This window comes from Anser brachyrhynchus (assembly GCF_964034855.1).
Source record: "Anser brachyrhynchus genome assembly, chromosome: 3".
Lineage (NCBI taxonomy): Eukaryota > Metazoa > Chordata > Aves > Anseriformes > Anatidae > Anser > Anser brachyrhynchus.
This window is the reverse complement of record NC_137696.1, coordinates 103,294,696-103,317,411: the sequence shown is the minus strand read 5'-3', so window position 1 is coordinate 103,317,411 and position 22,716 is coordinate 103,294,696. Positions and strand designations below refer to the sequence as shown.

At 34.0% G+C, this 22,716-nt stretch overlaps 1 protein-coding gene across 12 annotated transcripts in view; it reads right to left on the bottom strand.

Moving 5' to 3' along the window:
* The window catches only part of CSMD1 (CUB and Sushi multiple domains 1), a 1,150,108-nt gene that overhangs the window by 138,636 nt on the left and 988,756 nt on the right, over positions 1 to 22,716 (bottom strand). For all 12 annotated transcript variants that reach the window (XM_080586628.1, XM_080586632.1, XM_080586634.1 and 9 more), the window contains 4 exons: positions 19,957 to 20,075; positions 16,249 to 16,318; positions 12,768 to 12,884; positions 8,322 to 8,531 (listed from right to left, as the gene is read on the bottom strand). In XM_080586628.1, coding sequence (XP_080442754.1) covers positions 8,322 to 8,531; positions 12,768 to 12,884; positions 16,249 to 16,318; positions 19,957 to 20,075 — 516 coding nt within the window. The remainder of the gene's footprint in view (positions 1 to 8,321; positions 8,532 to 12,767; positions 12,885 to 16,248; positions 16,319 to 19,956; positions 20,076 to 22,716) is intronic.

Here is a 22,716-nt window from a genome sequence, read left to right as displayed (position 1 = left end):
ATCCCTCTAATTTGCACAACACCCCTAAAATCCTTTGGAATGGTAATGGAAAAATAAAGCTTATCTTTTAAAATTCTGGTTAGTGTATACTCAGAGATACATATCTTTTCCTCCTATTATAAGTAAGGCAAATAAACAGATGCAGAAATTTTGGGGGGTTGTTCTGGTATTTCTTTTAGTAAGGATAGATCCTCTGCCTAAATCAGATTATCATAAATTTGGCAGTCAGACAGGGGTAAAAGCATTTGCTGGAGAAGAATGTAGTAAGAAAAATGATGGTAAATGTGAAGATACTCTCTGCATGTGACTTGTGGTATAAATCCTATAGGCGATTTATAAATTTTTTGAGTAACTGTAAGTCAGGTGATCCATCTATCATATCATGATTTATAGGCCACTCAATGGATTTGTTTTATAGTTTTAATACGAATATGAATTATATTGTTCTCTGTACTTCTGATATATGCAACAACTATACCTGATTTAACAGCGCAATTCATTATTCAGTCATCACTATTAAATATTACCCACAATTCTGATGTCACACCTCACAAAAGAAAGCTTTTTTATTAGTGTCATGCCCAAAGACTTGTTTTTCTTATTGAGCTTTACCAAATGATATATTGTTTCACAACAGAAAAAAAAAAAAACAAAAAACAAAAAACAAAACAAAAAAAAAACACCCTAGCCTGAAATGAAGCCCAACATAAAGAAAATCTGAGAGAAAGATTTAATTCCAGCCCTGGCAATAGTCAAATATTTGAATTTCAAAATGATATCTTGTACTGACATTTGGCATTTCTTTGTGCAATATATTTTCCATTGGTGAGAAAAGAATGTAAATCACAAAAGGAATATAATTGATTCTCTGCTATCCTGCTTTTATGATTTAATATATTGATTTTATGATTTAAATGTATTTTCCCTGTTACAATAACAGTAGGGTGATTTACTCTGCAAATACTACATATATCTGTAACACTTCAACATAGAAATAATTACCATGTAGAAAAATTGTATTAGCAGACAGCTGAGTACACAAACACTCTAACATTAGGAAAGCTCACAATTAAGACTACTTAAAGAACATTTTTGCAGATGCATTGTGCCAGGATTAGAGTCACAAAACATGGATTAATTTTGTCTAGAGTTATAAAATCATTTTCTATGAGCCCCCAAAAGATATTATTCACTTCCACTAGTATTACTCCCTTAGGACAACTTCTGAAACCATATTTAGAAGTATAGCAGTTTTTCAACAAATCCCTTTTTCTTTCCAGAATTTCTATGTCTCAAAAGTTCCATCATAATTATCCTTTTGATAGATAAAGGTCATCAGATTTAACACATTTAAATTGTATCGTGTACATGCATGAATGTGCTTGAGGAAGCAAAAGAGCGCATTAGAACTTTTTTCTGTATTTTCTGTAAAATGTTTCTCTCCAAGTGTAACAGAGTGAGATTCTCACTACAGTTTTATGCTACACTGAAATTCCAAACAGATTAAAAATGCTGTTAGAATTCCAGTCATAGGAACTATGATTCCTGCAGTAATGATTACATAAATAAAATATTTACCTGCTTCCAATAAAGAAGTTCTAGTCCCAGAGGGACAGCTATATAGAAAAAATATGTTCCAGAAACATTAAAAGGCTGAAGTAACAGTTATACTATAGCCAGGTATTAAAACCCGCAAAGAATTTTTACAACTATTACTAACTGTGTCCTAAATTCTGTAGTGAATCTCTCAGAGGCCATAACAGACATTTATTCTTCTGACCTAGCATATATCTTGAGTCATTCCAGCTATATGCAGAGTACCCTCAGCCTGTAATTAGTCAACTTGGCTTGCCAATCAAAATTCTGTGACAGTCTTCTGTGTGACTTCTTCCCCTCAGATCTGGTATGCATAGACTGCTTGCATCTCAGATACTGAGATGCAAAAGACGTGGGGGTCTCAGTAAGTCAAATTTCCCAGTCAAAAGTGATTTTGAAATGTTCTTCTAAGTATTTCTGGTTGCTTCCCATCTTTGCTGCTTATCATAGGTGGCAAAACCACAGTGAGGATAACAAAAAGCCACAGTTTCTTAATGCTTCTGGTTTTTGAATTAAACAGTGGAACAGTTATTTCAATAACAGAAAACAAAAACACACACAAAAAAACCCTAAATATTACTCTTTTGAAAATCAGGAACTGTAAAGTCCTCTCATTATCTTACAGATCAGTAAAAATAGTACGTGATAAAACTTATCTGAACTTCTACAGAGAGCTAAGACACAGCCAATATGAACTTCCCCCTTGTTATTGATCAAACAAAAGGTCAAACAACAGACACAAATTCATTACCTCAGTTTTGTAAAATAACGGAATACTCTCCATTCCTTATGTAATGCAATTGCGAAGCTGAAGTGATAACAAAACATGACAGCATCAGAGCACAGAACAATGAAGATCTGACCATCAACGGTATTCAGAGCTCTAACTTCCCTAGGATTCTGCTAAGGGCAAGAAGCTTTTTACTATATTCAGAAGTAGAGAGTACCTAAGTTATTCAGCTTATATATTCAAATTCTGTGCTGTGAGAATTCACTGAGCAGCGCTTAAGAAGCAGCACTAGCTCCTTGCAGACATGGAAAGCAAATATTGTATTGTTCACAGTGTGCATACACTATCCTCCCTCAAAATGTTGTGCTCTGGGCTTATACTCTGAGCAGTACAATCCAAGGCTATATTAGGACTCAATTTCATATGTATTTTTTGGTCTTCAGAAACTCAGTAGAAAAATGTAGAAATAACATTATTAATTCATTATACATTATTCATATTCTGGCTTCCCCTGAGATGAGAAGTTATCAAAAAGCCTATCCTTTACAAAACACTCTAGAAAACTTCATTTTATGACAGTGAAGCTTGCTTGAATGAGCATACTCAATAACTTCTCCTTTTATTTTCTGATTAGTATCTTTATAAAAAAGCCAGCCTTTTTATACCTTGCAAAAAATCCTCTGCCACTACTTCTTGTGTTCTAGTTAGTACAAATGAACTATTTTCACTAAAAAAAAAAAAAAAAGAAAAAACAATTTTTGCAATGTACTATCCTCAGTGCCATTCAGCAAATGGATTAATTTAATCTTAAATCCATTGTAATGTAAACTTAAGTACACTGAAGAAAAAGAAAAAAAATCAGTCAAGGATTAAGCTATGGAGTCTCCTGGGTATTAACTAATAAGCAACATATTCATTAGGGCATTGGAGTACGTTTGGTAAATGTGACTACAACTATGGACTACAACTTTCTGGATGCTTTTTTAAGGTTATATAAAATTAACTTAATTCTCTGAAAAACGTTTTTTACTTGTAGATTTTTTCTCCAGTTATAATATATAGGGAGATAAGAAAACAGACTAGAAACAGTCTGAAAAAACATCTATTAAATGTGTAAAGATAACAAGTCCTCAGATCCATTTGCTTTGTTCTACATTCCTATAGAAATGACAAAAAATGGACAAAAGCATGAGATTTTTAATATTCAGTATACATTTATTCTAATTAATTGCAAAATCTGGTTTGTGTATGCTCTATCTACTTGCAGTGGTATATACCCTCTGGTTTTATGTACCACCTTTTCTGAGTCCTAATGACCACTTTTTCCCTTTTATTTAAGGACTAGATGCTTGTTTTAGATGCCTTGAAGGATTAAATGCTTTTGAAATGTGCTTCTTGGAAATCATGTAAAGTATTAGTGATATGCCTTGAAAGGCTATTTTGTTTGGTATAGCAACTGTTTGATTTGCCCAGTTAGGAGGAAAGATGAAGTCAGTAAATTACTTTGTCAGCTGCTGAACAAACAAAGCATTTATTTATATATTTTATTTTATTTACCTAAATTTGAGCACTATGTTCTTATAAACAGACACCAAAATGATTAAGCCCTTTCTGGATTACCTTACTGTATTTACGGTATCTCCAAACCCATGAAACACAATCAATATGCTTTCTGTCAGAGTAAAATGCTATAGTCTATGTGCCATTTATGCACCTGACAGTGCAAGACCTCAGAGATCTGAGATCAGTCTGGTCTTGCCTTGGTCTGAGCTGAATTTAGCTCATTTTAACAGTTGCTAGCAGCCAACTGATTATTACCCAACATGTTATACTCTGCAAATACCATGTATGATAAAGGTTCGGCAAGACTTGGCAGTCACTACTTAATAACAACAGTCACTTGTAAGGGGCTTAAGAGTAATTGAAGCTGGGGAAAGCAACTTTCAAAGTCTGGCTAGGAAACAGCAGGAAAGAAACATACTATGAGATAATATAATAAATTTTTTTTTTTTTTAAAAAGCCAATAAAAATAGTAAACACCCAGAAGACTCCATACCTTAATCAGTGACTGAACTTTTTTAATTACTTAAGTCTATTTTACAGTGGATTTAAGCATTCATTGAAGTTGAAACCAAGATTGAGCTGTAAAAAATCCCTGTCATGAACATCATGCTTTTCCCAGCAATGAGTTGAGGACTAAAAATAAATTTCTAGCTTTCTTTATATGATGTGCTCCCTTTTGTCCATAAGAAGATTTTGAATGTGACACCCATGCTAAAATCTTGTGTTTCATCTCCCTCCCATGTCCCATGACTAGCAGTTAGACAAGACACAATGTGCGTTAAAATATGCTGCAATAAGGAACGTTCCAACTGGTTAGCCAGCAAGCTGAATTTACCCCTATAGACTATCTACCTTCTCAACATGGGCATTATTTCAGGTCTCTGTCACCTATGTTAGTAGTATCATACTAATTAATTAATAAAGTAATCAATACGATAATAAACATACTAAATATTATACTAATCAATTAATGCACTCATACTAACACTAATACTACTAATGTTACTAATAAGGAAGAAAGGACAAGGTAAGAAATATTTTGGAGTAGTAAAGACTTATATTCTGAAGTCCAGTTGCCGCAATTGCAGACCGACTAAGAGGAAGAGAGAGAAATCCAGCAGTCTAATTTCAAAAGAAGTGGGAAAATCCAGAGACAATCAGGAATGTAACTAAATATCAGTGGCAACAGATGTGGGATTGGAAATAAAAAGTCAACTGTCCATGGGCCAGTAATGTGCTTTTGTGGCTGAGAAGGCCAATGGTATTCTGGGGTGCGTTAGGAAGAGTGTTGCCAGGAATAGCTACTGCAATCTGGGATCACAAAGGCAACAGAGAGAATTAGTGTTATCTCAAGAAAAATAAACACATTCAAGAGATTTCATTTTTAAAGGACAAAAGACCAAAACCTGTTTGTAGAATGTAGAAAAGGAGGTAGACGGAAGAGGGGGGGTATGGCAAAAGCACAGTAGAGTGAATTTAGCTGATAGATCCCAATCACGTAAAAATTGAATATGTCTGTGTTAGCAACTTCTTGCATTAGAAAAAGAATCAATAAATAACCTTGTAAAATAATTAAATTTTTGTTCTAGAATCTTTTTTTTTTTTTTTTTTAAGTTTTAAATTAACCAGCTTATATATAGACTAAAATACTGTGCTTCCTCAAAAACACATTCAGGAATGAGCCATCACAGAATCTTTTATAAGTAAGGAGCATTACACACAACTGAACTGAGAGAATTGACTTTACTGAAGAAATTGTTTTGCTTCTCACTCATGGGGAAAATAAAACTGTATGAATATATATGCATTTGGTAATTCAAATACACCTAGAAATATACATTTTGAGAAATGACGTACTGAATACTGATTGTATTTTACATTTGAAATTTGAATGTCTCAAATGTCAATTAATCTAACCATATCTCTCTCTTGGTTCTGAATTTTCTATCTGCTATTAACTATTAGGATAATTGCTAAAGCCAGTAAATTCTTATCAAATTATTACTACTTTAAGAACTTCATGTTTTTTTTCTAGATTTGTCATACAATTATTTTCAAAATACACAAGCTTCAAAATTTTTATGAATAATGTTTCTTTTTGATGGTTTTATTCTATGCTGAAAATGCTACAACACAATTTTCTCCTTAACTTAAAAAAATATCTTACTGTAAGACACATCTAATGAAAAAATTTAATACTTCAAGAGATATTGTTCAGGTTTTAGGTGCACCTCTTTTCTATTATTTAAATAGGGGACACAATTTTGCACTGTCAACGAGTCAGTCATGACATAACTTCTATCATCAGTTGACAAATTGCAATCGGGTGAAGCAGAAATAAGGCAATGTCTTTGAAAAATCTTTTGAAAAATGTCTGGGTGATTTTAACACGATAGGGTTAAAATAAAACAGAAGATATCAGTTTATTTTGTATGGTGCCCTCTTCATCACATTGTCATTTACTTCTGACCAGACAAAATAATCCTTATGGACATAGTGGGGAAGGGGAGAACAGAAGAAATGAGTAATTCTGAGCTCAATTCACCAACCTTTTTAAAATATGCAATAAACTTAATACATTCATAATCCATCTTCTCCAAGCTGAGTCTGATTTGCCTGTGACAGGTGAGATATTAGGTGAGATAGGTGTCCTTACCTCAACTCATGACTTGTTTCATTGTATTTTCTCCTCCTGTCCTGTTGAGGAGCAGGAGTAAGAAAGAATTGCATGGTCAGCACCTGACAGCTAGCCAAGGTTAACCTACCTCAGTGCCATCATGTACTATCATTTCCATCATTAACAAAAATCATTAACAAAAATCTCTGTCCTTGCTAAAATCACAGAACACCATGTACACCAAATACATTTGCACCTCGATACACAAGAAGAAATAAAGATACAAAAGGTATTTTGATTAAAAAACAAATAGAACCTGTTTTATGGTTCCCTTGCTCAAAGCATCATAAAACACTGTGATTATTAGAACATGAATGTATGCTTTCCATGAAACACAAAACACAAAATCTAGCTGAGCAAGATGGAAAATTCCCTCCAAATGTGAAAGTATTATACACCCCTACAAGCAATTTAAGATTTAACTATTAATTTCATGATAGAAATTCCTGTTTGTCAGGAGTTAGTCACATATAGCTGAGCCTTTAAGGACTCAATACCATTAAGGAAGGGCTTGTTACAGTACAGAAAAGCACACTAATTAAAAACAGAACAAAGAGCGCTAGGGAATATAAAGGAAGCATCCCATATAGCTTTGAATTTTATTTATTTGGCATTTATACAATTTGCCACTTTTCTGTCTTTCCAGAAAATTTGAAAAAGAGCCATCTGTCCAACTACAATTACACTTGGCCTGGAATAAAAGTCACACTAGTTGAGTGTGATGTTGTGACAGCATTCCCTACTTAACATCTAAGACTATGTGACAGAACATGACTAGATCACCTCCACAGGCAATAGAGAGATGAGACCTCTTCCTGGGAGTTCTTTATGCACGTTAGCCTAATTTGGTGAACCAAATCTCTGCTGGAAGACTTTTACTCTTTACCTATTGATTCTGTAGATATGATTTAACTGTAACTATATATGTATGTGTGTACAAATTCATACATATTTATATAAACATATAGGCTTGTATACATACATATGAAAACCTAAGTTATCTAAATTAGTAGCCTAAAACAAGGTGACATTCAACCAGCCATTATATTTTGGTAATCTGTTCAGATCCTGCAGTGGGATTTAACAGATTTCAGTAAGAGTATTTCAAATTTTTTGAAATATGCGCAAATTAATGACATTTTTGTGCCACTAATGGAGGGGAAAAAAGAAAAAAAAAAAGCTATTCAGATGAATAAAAAAGCCAATAGTAAAAGACCACAAAAAGATCACATATTCAAATACTGAATATACCATTTGAAAAAACAGATATAGAATATTTTTCATTTTCTGTTTTTTCCCACATCTAAACTGAAAAAAATATAATAATAAAAAGAATTTAATCTATATTTAAAATAACTTATGCTATATTTCAAAATTCTCATTTGTTTTATTAAATGTAATAATGATATCTAAATTGAAACACATGACACTGAATCATAACAGCAGCATTGCCAAGTAACAGCACACCATACTGGGATGGAAGGATGTATTAGCTATACAGACTTTGGCAAATGATATTACCTTGGCTTCAGGCTTTTTCATCAGTAAAAAAAAAAAAAATTAAATAATAAATTCCAACACAATCTCTCTGTAAAAGAGTCGGATGGATGAAACAAACTACAGATTTATTTTTTTTTTTAAGCTATGGATTTTAAAAAAAAATGCATAAGAGTAAATTATCCTAAAAAATAAAAGTTTTGTAAATTTTTATTTTTCATTTTTACCATAATTTTCACTGTGCTATTTCAAGCTTACCTTGGTATGTCAACTTAAATCCTTGCCTGTTCTCTGAGTGATCACTGTAAAAATGGACAAGTGTTTCATGAGTAGTACTTAGTAAAGGTGACGGGAGATCCGTTCCACTAAACTGGCCAATCATAGAGCTGGTGTGGTAAGGCCCATTCTGAATTTCAAGGAAATCATGATTTGCTTCAGTAGAGAAGTTTAGAAACTGAATATGTGCACCTGCAGCAACAGAAAGAGAAAGACAAATTCAGAAAAAGTCATAATAATTGTTATTAGTATTATATTTGTATTTCAGTGACCATTCAAAGTGGCATGCTTAAATTTATAAAAAAAAGCAGCTAAGTTTGGCAAGAGTCCAAGCTTCTACTTCTTGGTTCCTAATACATATTATCATAACTACACATGAAGGGACCAGTGAAAGGAAATCAGGAAGTCAGTAAACTTGTATTTGTTCGATTCCTAAACCAGCCTATGGAAACACTCAAGAGAGGGGCATGTCACAAATCCTGTTGTGTCACCAAATGTTCAGGATGCTGCTGAAACAGCATTGCTGTAGGTGGGCCAGGCCTCTGAAGAGATAGCATGGAAAGGAATAAAACAGAATGACTAAATTAAAGTGATATGAAATATTAAATGCTTCAAGTTGTTCCCTGACTCTCTTTTTAGAGACTCTATGTTTACGTCTCATATGTCTCCAAGACACAGAGTCTCTAAAAATACTTCTAAAGATATTCTTCATTCCAGAAAAATACTTCATTGATTAATTACCAGGGTATGTAATTCATTCAGTCTTGTTCCATAGCTCCTTTCTTCGTCTCTGGGATTTGCTATCTAATCATTTATACAAAATGATTTTTTTTTCCTACAGGATAAATTAATTATTAAGTAAACTGTTAGGCCATAGGAATATAGAATATTTAGCTTTAGTACCTTCTCTGACCTATGTAGTGCAAGAGATATAAAAACAAATAATTCAGCTCCTCAATACGACAACTTATTCTAATGCTATCAATAGAGAGACATACAGAACATATTAAAGTCAGACACCTTCTGTATGGTGTCTGATATGGTTAGTCTAACTTGAATGAAGTCACTGATTTTACAATGCTTTTGGGATACAAGATGAGGAAGAACACCAAGCAGCCTGGAAACATCTTGTCTTCAGCATCAGCATTTAATGATTTCTATCAGACAATACCAGACATGTTAACAGCATGGAAATTCTAAAGATTTGAACAGACTATTAATATTATACTTAAGATGCTTAAAGTGACAAGCAGGTAATTCCAATTAACGTATTTATATAGGCCCAAAATCAGTGTTTAGATATTTAAATAAAGTATCCCAATTTTCTGAAATAGTCTCTAATGATCCAGAGAGTACCTTTAAAATGGAATCTCCCTTCTTTAGTTACTTATTGAGTTACTGAGAAGGAATTCATACTACTAGTTGTATGCATTCAGTATATAAAAGATTTGTATTTTAGAAGTAAATTTACCAATAACTTTAAAAAAAAAAAACTGCCTAAAATAGACACTTATTACATAAATGTAAACATATCTTGTTTTTTTTAAAAAAATTAAATATTAATTCCAATCAGAGGACATGTTATGTGTACAACTCAAACCTTAATTTTACATGTATAATTGTCAATTTGATGTGTCAAAGAAAATGGTTTCGAACTTAAATCATTACTTACATAAAATTATTCAGAACAAAACTAACAGCTACAGAAAATAAATTATTATCCAGTCAAAACATAATTGTACTACTTCATGCTCCAATCTCAACAGGATTTCCTCTCTCACTTGAATAGATCCTAAATAATGAAAATTCCAAGCTGAGCTTTTTTTATTGTTATTTTTTTTTAATGTTGATCAATTAGAACATACCTGAAATCACTGCAAAATCACAACAACTCACTTGAAAAGATGCACTTTCAATCTGTTTAAAAGATTTGGATTTTAGTAGTGACTTCTTTTAGATGATCGGTATGTTTTCATGTAATGAAGAGAGCAGTATACTTGGGTGACTTTTAGCTCCCAACATTTTCTTGTTGAACTTTGTTTAAGCACATCCACTTGCTTGTACTAAATCAATAAAATCATCCAATTAGGAAGTCTAAATACATATCAAAAAATGTATGGGAATAAAGGGATATTTACTAAGAAATGAAGTCACCATGATGTTAATTATTTCAGTAGAATTTGAATCAGTCATTAAGTGTTCATGAATGTCCTCTTGCTCAGTTTTTATGCACGGTGCTACTCGTTCAGTACCACATCAAAATATGTGAGAAAAAAAATATGGAGAATTATTCAATTTTGGAAATATTTTCCAGTTTTCTCTGATTTAATGTATTTATTCTGATATTAAAGGATGAATGTAGACAAGCTTATACCCATAATTAAACAGTGTCCAAGATTTTGCAGTGGAAGTTCTCTGTGAAACATCACATCAATCACATTGACTAAACCTGGTGTAAAGACATTACCTGTGGGTTATTTGAGACACTTTGGAAAAAAGAAATCCCTGTAGCAACTTTATGGTTAAAAAAAAGTCATTTCCCCGTATTTTTGAAAACAATGATAGATCAATGGCGTGAACATCTTGTACCTGTTAAATCCCTTGCCAAACAAAATCATAATATTTTCTAGTTATAGGATCACTGCTACAGTGGAATTTCTGAGAACTGAGAGGGGTAATAATAGGGTACAGTTAACTCTTGTGAAACTAAGCCATGAATATTGTCCACATGGAAAGGCTTAAAGAAGATTGACTGAGAAATATGAAGGACTTATTTTAGAAGGCAGTATTGTAGTAACCTAATTAGGAAAACATCAATTCAGAACAGTTGCTCATCATTTATATTTTCTACGAATGTAGCCTTAGAATGCTAAAATCAGCCTAAGACTATCTGTAACTATGATGGATCAGTTTTACCAGGTACACACTGATAAAGGGTACTGTGTTAGCAGTTAGTTTTGAGAGCCACCTGCTGCAAGATTTCTCTTGAACTATTTTTAATTATTATTTTTTCTCCATCTTGCTATAGCTCCTGATATACGTGACATCAGATTTGTACTACAGAGCATATGTTTCTTTTGTAAAACTAGACCTTTAAAAGGTTCTTTGCCTTAATAAGGCCATCTGACTTAAAATCAACAGTAACACATGTCCAAATTCAGAAGCTCAGTTCATATATGCAGGTATTGACAGGATTGCAAATCACTGAACACATTATTTTACACTCTTTTAACTCTTTGTTAACATTATTTCAACTCTAAGTCTCTGTCTCAATTTGTCCACCTCACTCTGAATTCTTCCAGCCAGTTTTTGTAAGAAAGTACAAAGTATTGACCAAAGGATTCTAAAAAAGTTTCTGACTGAAATCTTAAGAGTTGAAAGATACTAATATTTTCATACTGTTTTCTTTAAACTCGGTTATTATCAAATCAATGTTGGCAGCTTTTAACAATTTTTTTCAAATAATCCATGCTATCCGAAAAAGATTAGGGGACCAGACCTATTGCACTTACATCATGTAATGATCTACCCCTAATTTTGTTTTCATAGACTTACATCAACCACTCTTCAAAATATAAAGAGTAGTAGCACAGTATGTCTACAAATTAACTTAGTATAATATACTTGATGTAAGTAGTACATCTTACTACATAAATGCCTCTTATGAAAGCAAAGGGAAAGCACGGAAAATAAAATCGTTTCTAGAGATGGGTATAGTGAATTTAATAATAAGCTTTTAAAATTAATTTTCTTATTTGAGAATGAGCATTGAATTCACAGTATGGGGCATAATACTTCACAGCAAGAAAATTTATTCCCCTTCTATTTCTGATAATGATAGAAGATTGTTTTATACATGCAGTTATAGATCACTTATTATCCATGATTACCTTCTCAACCTAATTATTATTATTATTATTTTTAAGACATTTTCAGTATGACAATAGCTGTAAAGCAAACCTGTAAAGTTTCTAGGTTGGCAGGTGTTACCTGGAATTTGGAATACAGTTTTAGAATGTTTTGAATCAAATTCATAGTGCTAGAAATAAAATTTTGTCCCATTTTCTTAAAACATAAAAAATGCTGTTAAAAGGTCACTTGGAGGACTATGAAAGGCTATTAAACAGAAGACCTCTAGTTAAATTAGAAGTCGCATTATGTATTTCATTTGACATCTTTGTGCAGCAGATTTCATTTGCTTTGAAACCAGTTTCTGAGACACACTGAGTTTTACAAGTAACAAGCTGTTTTGCCAAAGACACATTTCTAAAGTGCCAACCATTTTCAACTCAAAAGATAATTTATGTAGTAGGTTGACAATACATTCAACTGGATAAAATCTATCTCATGCTGGAAATTAGAATATTCTTATTTATATTTAAATCTGATTATTTCAAATAATTCCTTTTCAAATGTAAGTTTACTCACCATATCCAATAGGCAATGAGATTTTCCACGTACAGTCCAAGTTACTAGGGTAATTTCCAGGAAATCCAGGGCTCAGGATCACACCACCCATGTTCGTCAGAGTTCCACCACATTTAGCTGTTAAAAGTAAAAAGAAAGTCACTGTCTGTTTAGTAATGCTAATTCTTAATATCTGGCATATGATTACTTCAAAAACTTATTTTCCATTTTATCCCCATGATCCCCAAGCAGTTAAATTTATCACAGGCAAAACGTGCCTCATGAAAGAGAGAAAAAATAATAATTCAAGTTAGAACAAAATGCTTAATCCATGCAATATGTTCACTGTGATTTTACTGCAAATATGTAGTTACATCTGGATAACCCACTGTCCCAGCCTGCCAGTTATGGTAAAAATGTCTGATGCTACGTAGAGACAGGCTCCATATTTGGAGAAACAGATTTGGAATTAAACTGAATTATGACCACGATCCGTGACATGGTAGTAAATCCACTAGCCAATATAGCTAAAACTGTACTAGAGTTAAAATCAACCAAATGAAACCCAACAAAACAAAAAGCACAGTTCTTTCTTTATTTCAGAAAGAGGATTGACTAACTGCATAACAGAAGTTTGCTTTGCTTACTATCTCTGTGTTTTCTTTAGGCAGTTCACATGTGTAGAGAGTGAAAAGACGTTTGCATCATTTAGGATGACGTAAAACTAATTATGCAAAGCGACTCATAAAGGAGTGGCTGACTCTACATCTTGGTTAAGACAACAATATGAAGGAAAAGTTACTTCAAAAAATCTAATTAAAATCATTATTTAAGGAATCATTACTTTTAAACCCATGAGTCTTCACACCAGCTGTTACAATGACATATCATCTGGTACCAGAACTGTGATACTATGATATTATGAATTGCAATAATTGCATTGAAAAAATGGAAATGGTCTACTGGTTAGACCTTATAGAAATTGAAAATAGGGAAAACTCCATCAAAAAATGAGAAATCAGTCTCAAACATTTCAATTATCTCTACCTTTCTGTGAGGTTAAATGCAATATTTAGTGAAAAAAATATTTTGTTGTGCATTTCTAGAAAAATCGACATTTTTAAGGGTTAGTGGGGTCATTTTAAGGATTGGTTTGTTGTTGTGGGGCCATTTAAGCTTCCAGGACAGTAGAATTCCATGAACTAAAAGGAGAAAAAACAAAAATAAAAGTGTATACTGTTTGCAAATAGGAACTACATTTAATATAGAGTGAAATGTAAGATTAACACACACATATACACACACACAAAAAGCCAACTGCCTGAAGAAAATTTCAATTTCTACAACTGATTTGAATGAACTGCCCTGCCTCCACGTTAACTGGAAGTTGAAAATACAAAATAATATGTAGGTAGGCCCAACTCTGACAAGGATTCTTTAAAATCATTTCACATTAATATTGCTGGATATCATCACAATCTTTTAAATTCTTTTTTGATATGAAGCTAAAACAAACAAACATACAAAAAAAAACCAACAGATTTTGCTGACTGAATATTAATGTTAAAAGCATTCACTGACAAATGTATTTCAAGGCTGAAGTAACAGAGCATTATGATGGAGTTCTGCTTCTCTCCCCTTAATTTCTGCTCTTTCTTGAAATGAGCATGAGAACAGACAACAGAATCTTGACTCTCCTAAACTCTGCTTAATCAGAAACAACATTGCACACAGGGAAGACACAGATCTGCTGAATAACGTCTTTGTGTGCTTAAAGGGAAACTTCTTTTTCAATGAACTTTTTAATCCAGCACCTTTTAATGACTTTATCAAATGAAAAGATCCAGGCTCTTTTGTGTCTCTAGAACTCCGTAACTGCACTATCCCAGAAGGCTTAGTCCCTGCTCCTGCTGTGGGGGAGGCATGTTCTGCAGCAAAGCAGGGGATCGCAGTGTGCAGGGGGTTCCTGCATCAGGGCAGCCCCAGGAGGGAGCCGCCAGGAGCAGGCAGCCCTCACGAGAGCTGCTGGTGAGTTGTGAGCAGGGCCAGGAGCAGTAGCAGACACCCCACAAACATACAAAACAGCCCCTAGGGAGAGCAAGTGACCGGACTGAGGCAAACAGGGCAGGCAAACAGGGCATGGCGCATCAGCCAGGGCACAGCATGGTAGTTCAAGCATGAGGGTGCACAGGGAAGGCAGAAGGTGTGCCAGTTTCTTCTATTCTGGGAGCAACAAGAAGCAGCCTCCTACTGAAACAGAAATGGTGTCCACCCACTGCAACAGCCAGGCCGAGGCTGAAGAGTTCTCTGTCCTCCCAGTTGGAGACTGAGACCCAAGAAGAAGGAGATGATGGATCAAGTGAATGACTGGCTGTGTGGCTGGTGCCGTGATTAGGATTTGGGGTTGTACAATCTCAGTCACACTTTTGAGAGACCAGGCATGCTGACACAAGATGGGGTGCACCTGACCAGGTGGGGCAAAAGCATTCTAGGCAGCAAGCTGGCTGGACTTATTAGCAGAGCTTTAAACTAGACTCAGTTGGGGAAGGGGGTGTACCTCTGAGTGACCTGGGAACCTGGAAATACTGACACTTAAGGAAGCAAAAGGAAATAGCTGTGAATTGTCCCAAAGGAATTAGGAAGGGCTTGTCTAAAAAGGTGATGCAGTCGATAGCCCAGCTGAAGTGATCTTGGGGAATATGAGAAGGCGGCCCATATGTGCATAATGAGGTTCAACAAGCTCAAGTGCATGGGGCTGCACCTGGGTTAGTGCAATCCCAGACATGAGGACAGACTGGGAGAAGAACTCATGGAAAGCAGCCCTGCAGAGGGTTCTGGGGGTTCTGGTGGACGAAAAACTCAACATGAGCCAGCAGCGGGCGCTTGCATCCCAGAAGGCCAACTGCATCCTGGGCTGCATCAACAGAGGAGTGGCCAAGGGAGGGCACTGTTCCCCTCTACTCTACCCTTGTGAGGCCCCATTTGGAGTGCTCCGTCCAGGTCTGGGGCCCCCAGCACATGAAAGATGTGGACCTGTTAAGTGGGTCCAGAGGAGGGCCACAGGGATGATCAGAGAGGCTGAGAGAGCTGGGAATGTACAGCCTGGAGAAGAGAAGGCTCTGGGGTGACCTCATTGCCTTTCATTACTTAAAGGAGGCTTATAAAAAAGATAGTGAGCGACTTTTTACTCAGACAGATAATGATAAGACAAGGGAGAATGGTTTTAAACTAAAAAAAGAGTAGGTTTAGATTAAACATTAGGAAGAAACTTCACTCAGAGTGTGGTGAGGCACTGGAACAGGTTGCCCAGAGAAGCTGTGGATGCCCCATCCCTGGAGTATGTTCAAGACCAGGCTGAATGGGGCCCTGGGCCACCTGATCTAGCAGGTGGCATCCCTGTTCATGCAGGGGGTTGGAACTAGGTGATCTTTAAGGTCTTTTCCAAGCCATTCTATAATTCTGTGATGTTCAGAACACAATGTAAACAAGTAAGTATCCATACCAATGCAGAGAGGAGATGGATAGTTCCAACGTCGAACTGTTCCTGGCATACAAGAAATATGAGAACGGCCCTGTTTGGAAAGGGAAAAATATGAGATTTTAGATACTCATTATGGGACCTGCCAGCAAGGCAGACCTACAAAGGACCTCCTGGCTTATCACGTACATCTTTTCATATATCAAACAACTGCATTATAATCACTTCCATGAATTTGTTAAACTATTTTCAAATACTTCAGCTTTCATCATCTTTTTCTGCTGGCTAAATGTTCTGAAACGCTCTTCCTTTGATAACTTGAAATCCTCTTCAAAATTTCAGACTAAATGTAAGGCTGGTTACGAGAGAGAAGCAGCTGACTGTGCATTCATATGGTCAAATCAGTTCACTCCCCATTTCATTCCAGGGCCCTGGTCCACAGTGTAAGCATACAAGTTCACCTTCAGGCTGCAATCTGGAATGAGTCAACCATTGCTCTGAGAAGTACAGACAGAGAGAAATTTGTTCCACATCTGCTTGCTACAGATGGTATGGATGTGGACCATGCCAAAAAAGTCATCCACAATTACCAGCAGGCCTTGAACTCTCACATACCCTCACAATATGACCCACTGCACACATGCAGTATCTTGGCAGACAGCTATAAAAGTACAAGTGCCTTTTTATTTAGCTGTCATGTTTAATTTATTCTGCCTATTTTGAAGAAATATCCCAAGAACCAAGCAGAAAATCGCATGGTAGCTAGAAGTGAAAAATGTCGTGGCTGTAATCTGCAAAACCTACTCCCACATACACTTCAGGGTGGCTGCCCTGAAACAGCTGCAAAATGCTCTCAGCTTTAGTTGTACCAGCAACAGTTCAAGCTGAAAACTTAACAGTAGCAAAAACAAAAGCCTTTTTTTTTTTTTTTGTAATTTCTCTCCTCTGAGGAACTCAGTTTATGCATTCTGCTGTTGGAATGCAATAGCTGAATAAACTGGCATGAGTGAAAGAGTCTGATATAATGAATGAGATATGGACTGAGAGCCAGGTATAGTTCTGGTGTTAATAGTTTGGATATACAAAATCGGAAGAGTCACATCTCTTGTTTGTTTTTATAAAGTGTATTAAGAGCCTGATAGTTAGTAAGGTAACACATTTTATCAATATATTATGAAATTTTATTTAAATATTAATTGTCCAAAGCAATCCAATTCTCAGGAAAATAAGATTGAGTAACTAAACTAGTAAGAAAATACATTTGATGAATTTGTTTTCACATTATTTATGTTTACAAAAAAAAGTAACCATACTAATTTGAATAAGGTTCATACAGAATTGTATTGAATTATATGGGATAAAACTATCTTAAATAATCATTTAGTTAAATATATTTAAACAACCTCTGAAATACAAACTGAAGCATTTTGGAAAAAAATGCAAGTAAAAAAATCACATTAAAATTGACAAAAAGTATTTTTCTTATGAGAATAAACTTTTTTTAATTTAAAGGAAAAATATCTGTGCACTTATTGTGTGATTTTAGTTACTTGCAAAATGGATGAAGTTTTGAATAATTTACTTAATTCAATATTTCGGGTTTATTTTATCCTCTCTTCCCCGTCTTCTGTGATTGCATTTCTCTGATGTGAGCTGGGGTTAGGGAAGCCATAATTTAACTACCACAGTCATGTAAAAACTAAAATGGCCTATAAAAGGTCTTTTGAAAAATAAAGTGAAATGATTCCTCTGGTTTCAAGCCTCCTTCCAACAAGAGCACACTCTGATTTCAGTCTTTCAAAGTTCCCTCCTGGGGGAAGACACTTAATCCTACAGCTAGCAATTACCTTTCTTATGCATCTCCAGGTAGTAGTTTAAGCTCTATGACTTTTCTGGTAAGTCTCAATTATAAACTAGTCCACACCTGATTGTTATTGCTAGCTGTGAATAAGTTCTCTAAAGACCGGGGGCAAATTCATATCTAGAGTGGGGAAAAAAAAAAAAAAAACATACAGAAATATGTATGGATATGCAAAGTTATGCTTGGTCTATACTTGTTGAATAGCAAATATATTGTGCCTCACAGAACTTTACTTTCATTATTTATATATTTTTTATTTGGAGCCATTTTTCTTCATCTTGGCTGAGCAACATCTGATACATAAATTTGTGTGTACTTTCTTACAGTAAAGTATAGATATCATACAGTACAGTACAGATATCCTCATTACTATCTTGAAAAGGTTCATAGTCTTTCCTATTTATTCATTTTTGAATTTAGTCATTGAAAACTCTTCTTATGCTTAAGACAAGATCGCAAAACCATTTTTTTATATTAGTCAGATTCCACAGTTAGTACTAAATTTGTCTGTGTGGAAATAGAATTAAGAAGTCATGTTAGGGAACAATATGCAATGAAATTTTAAGGAAGTACTTCATTATAGAATCCCTCTAAGTATAAAAACATAAGTGCAGTTAGTCATATTCACGGACCACAGAAAAGATACACACAAAAGACATCTTGTGGGTTTGTGATAGTGATATACACATTGAACTGAGCATTACCACAGATCAGCTTCTTATATGCAGATCTCTTTGATACAAACACATAATTATTTTATACTAATACTGTATTTTTTGAAATCACACTTTAGAATTTGCTCTAAGTAAAAATAGGTCCAAAACATCAAGACAGGGATAACAACGTGTATCTTCAAAAAGTTTCTGATACACATTCCTACTATTTCTGAAGTATTCCTTCATTCTAATGTGAATGAATCCACCTCAATATTTCAGTAATACTATTTTCAGTATGGACAGAAAATTCAATAAGACTGTATCTCGAGGGTTTATCTATATCTAATACATGTCGTAAAAAACAGAACCATACCCTTTTTTTCATATGCAAAATTCAGATGTTTCATAGCTGAGAAAGTAGGGAGAGAAGATCATGCAATATCATGGGCAGTACAAGTAGGAGTCAATCCATCAAACCTAAACAGTGTAATATTAGATATCCATGCTAACCTTTTGATATCTTAATCAGTGAAGAAAGGTGAAACTTTCAGAGGAGGTACCTGTCCTAATAATGAACAGTCTTAGGATGAGTCATTTTTTGGAGGTGGGTCTACTGTGGGAGCATAAACAGCCAATTCAGATTAGATAAGCTGGTTTTCAGATGGAATAAATTGGATTAGATGTTATTCCATCTCAAGAGGAATCAGTTAGCCTAAGTTAATTTTCTCTCTTTGTTGTATCAGATCACTGCTATAGGCTATACCAAATAATCAGGTATTTGACTGTTTTCTGAGCAGAATAGGAAATCCCATTACATGTCTCTACCACCATGGCTAAAATTTCACTTAGAAGAACTACTTCCAAAAAATGGAAAAACACAGTATAGTTTCAATAAAGTATAGTACTAAAATCATTTTCTAGATAAAATATTTTAGCCATGTCATTTGCTTGTCCATTTGATGCCTTTTACTCCTCAATGGTATTTTAAGATATAAGACACACAAGATGTGCCAGACAGATTTACTGAGGGCCCAACATGCTATGAACATTCATGGTTTTATATTGTTGGAATACTCATAGAGTCTAATTAAATCACCTATATTCACACACTAGAGACTCTATTAAAAAAGCTTTTGGTAGATTCTGGTACCATTCTGTTGCATTATTCCACAGTGTATATTTTGAAGACAATGAAAGAAAGAAAAAAAGAAATACCTGTAATGTATATCCTGGCTCACACTGAAATGACAAAACATCATTCACCATGTATCTATCTCCTGATTTGATCCCATTGCTAGGAATTACTGGTTCTGGACAGGCAGCAAGGCCTACAGCTGAGGAAAGTAAAAACAAAACAAAAAGCATAAATTAATAGACATCTCTTTGTTGATATTTTCTAATTAACTCTTTCAACAGCATAATTTGTTTTTAACAGAACATTAATTAAAATGTATTTCAACATTAAACTGTACTGTTGTTTAAAGCACAGAGATTTTCAGAACTACTCTGCAAAATACAAATGGTATGACTGAAACACAAAGATTATACACTGCAACTGTACCAATTATCATGTCATGTTGATATGACATACTACATCATTTTATTGTCTTCAAACAGTATGTTAATTCTAGGATATTATATATATATCTATATTTAACTTCTGCTCTTTTCCTTTTAGTGAGAGAAACAGAGAGAAAGTACATATGTATGTGCTCTTTTCAGCAACAAAAGAGGAAAACTGAGGTTAGATGGTTAGATAGCTAGAGACCAGGGGTATTCCTTATGTTTAGACAATTTGATCTCATACGTTGACTATAAAGAAGTTCAGACATCTGAAATTTAGAACTTTAAACCTGAAACTAAATCTTTGCATAGGTGTGACAGAACAGTCTCTGTTCTTAACTATTTTTAGCCAGGTGTTAGCAAGCAGAAGATTAGCTTTATAAAAACTATCCATGACTGGTAATTTCTCAGATGTGTTCCCCTACATTTAGCAACCCAACCTAGCAATTTACGCTTTTTGCCAAGTATATATCACTTTTATCTTTTTCGCCTGTCTAAGGATTTAGTCAACAGAACACAAAATTACATATCAACTCAGCTATCTACGCTAAAATGCTTCCAATGATAAAGACAGTTGACAAGATGCTCATTGGATTCGAAAATCTCATGTTTTTAAGATTTGTTTTGCAAACAAAAGGACCACTAGAAATAGTTTGTTAGTTTATGGTCTGATTACAAAATCTCATTTCACAGAAGTTTGAGATAGCTTTTATATATTCTCCTGAAATTGTTGTTGCTGAGCCATTTTTGTTTCTTTCTGGAAATAGGTTCCATAGCCATTTACGTTCTTTCTATGTCCTGTGTCCTTGAGTCTTACTACATTTCATTTTTTTCAGGTATTAGCAGTGATAATGGCAAGCCAAACTAATGCTGAATGACAGCTATTAAGCTATGAAGTACAATCTTTAAAACAACTGCTGCAAGAGTCATTAAACTAAACATTTTCTAATTAACACATAAAGAATTATTTAAGAGTTAAAAGCTACAAGATCCCTCAGAAGTACTTTTGTAATGCAATGTATAATTTAAGAAAATATCTGAACTCAATTTAAAGATATTCAGAAATTGCTACCACAGAATTTACAAATGTTGGCATTCTAACAATATCAGCAACTTTCAAACAATGTTATGGTGACTCCATGTGGCGAATAGGGACTTCATGGTCATTATGAACTATAATGTTTAACATAGGCATGAGAATAATATCATCGTTAACCTTAATGGTTTTGTTTTAGTTGCAGTTTCCTAGTATCATTCCTTGGTCAACCACTCTGTGTTCCATAATACCATAAATGTGCCCGTGTCTGAACAATTTCTTTGGGTATGTATAGGCACTAAATAGCCATGATCTGCACCCACACAAACTGCCTCTTTTCTCAAGTATTAAGTAAAAGGTAGCATCTTATTTCAAAAATTACTACACTATATAGACTACTGTTTATTAATTTTAGACCACTTCTTTATTAATTATTGCTATTTATTTATTTATTGATAATTAATTTTAAAAATTATTTTTTTGCTTGTATTCATACAGAACTCAAGCAAATCAAGATGCATTTCTGAATTTCCTTACCCTTCTTACTCTTGAATAGAAAATAAAGTAAAATAAAGTAAAATAAAATAAAATAAAATAAAATAAAAGATATGCTCCAAACACACCATTATTAAGCAAATAAGCCCCTAACAAAGACACTGTGATTAAATGCTTTTAGATCGAGATGTACTTGATGAATTCTATGAATATAAATTTGAGATTTACTTCTTGTCTTCAAGAAATTCATGCTTTGGTTGAACTCAGAATTGTGTGTGTTGAGAATTACAGGTCTGCAGTCTAAATTTGTATCAAGTTATTTTTGCAGATTTTACTGAGTCACAGAAATAGTTTTGTAACAGTGACTGCATGGCAATACTAATAATGCGCTTACAATATAGCTCTTTCTGTCATTAGTTAAATAGTATACAGAATTGAAATAGACTATAATCAAAAGAAAAGCTTCAAAGTCATTTTCTGTTCAACTGTTAGATATGGTATGACACTACATTATTTATCTTAACATTTTAATAATTTGATAAAAATCTTTCTGTTGTTTGCTTTATATTATTGCTACTATTCCTTTGGAATAATACTCATAGAATATTCTATTAGAATATCAAAAACCAGTATGCAAAACCAACTCCTAATTTACTTTATTTGATCCACATGACATTAAGAAGCAATATTACTTCCTCAAAAGAAAAGAGAAAGTTGGAAACAGAGTAAAATATTTTCAGTCCTCAGCCCCATCATTCATTACATAATATTAGCCTATAATATTTACTTTTGAATAGGAGAACAAAAATAATATGCTCTGTCTTGCTCTTTTCAGCAAAACTATTTACTTGGTATAGTAACATTTCAATTTAACTTTAACT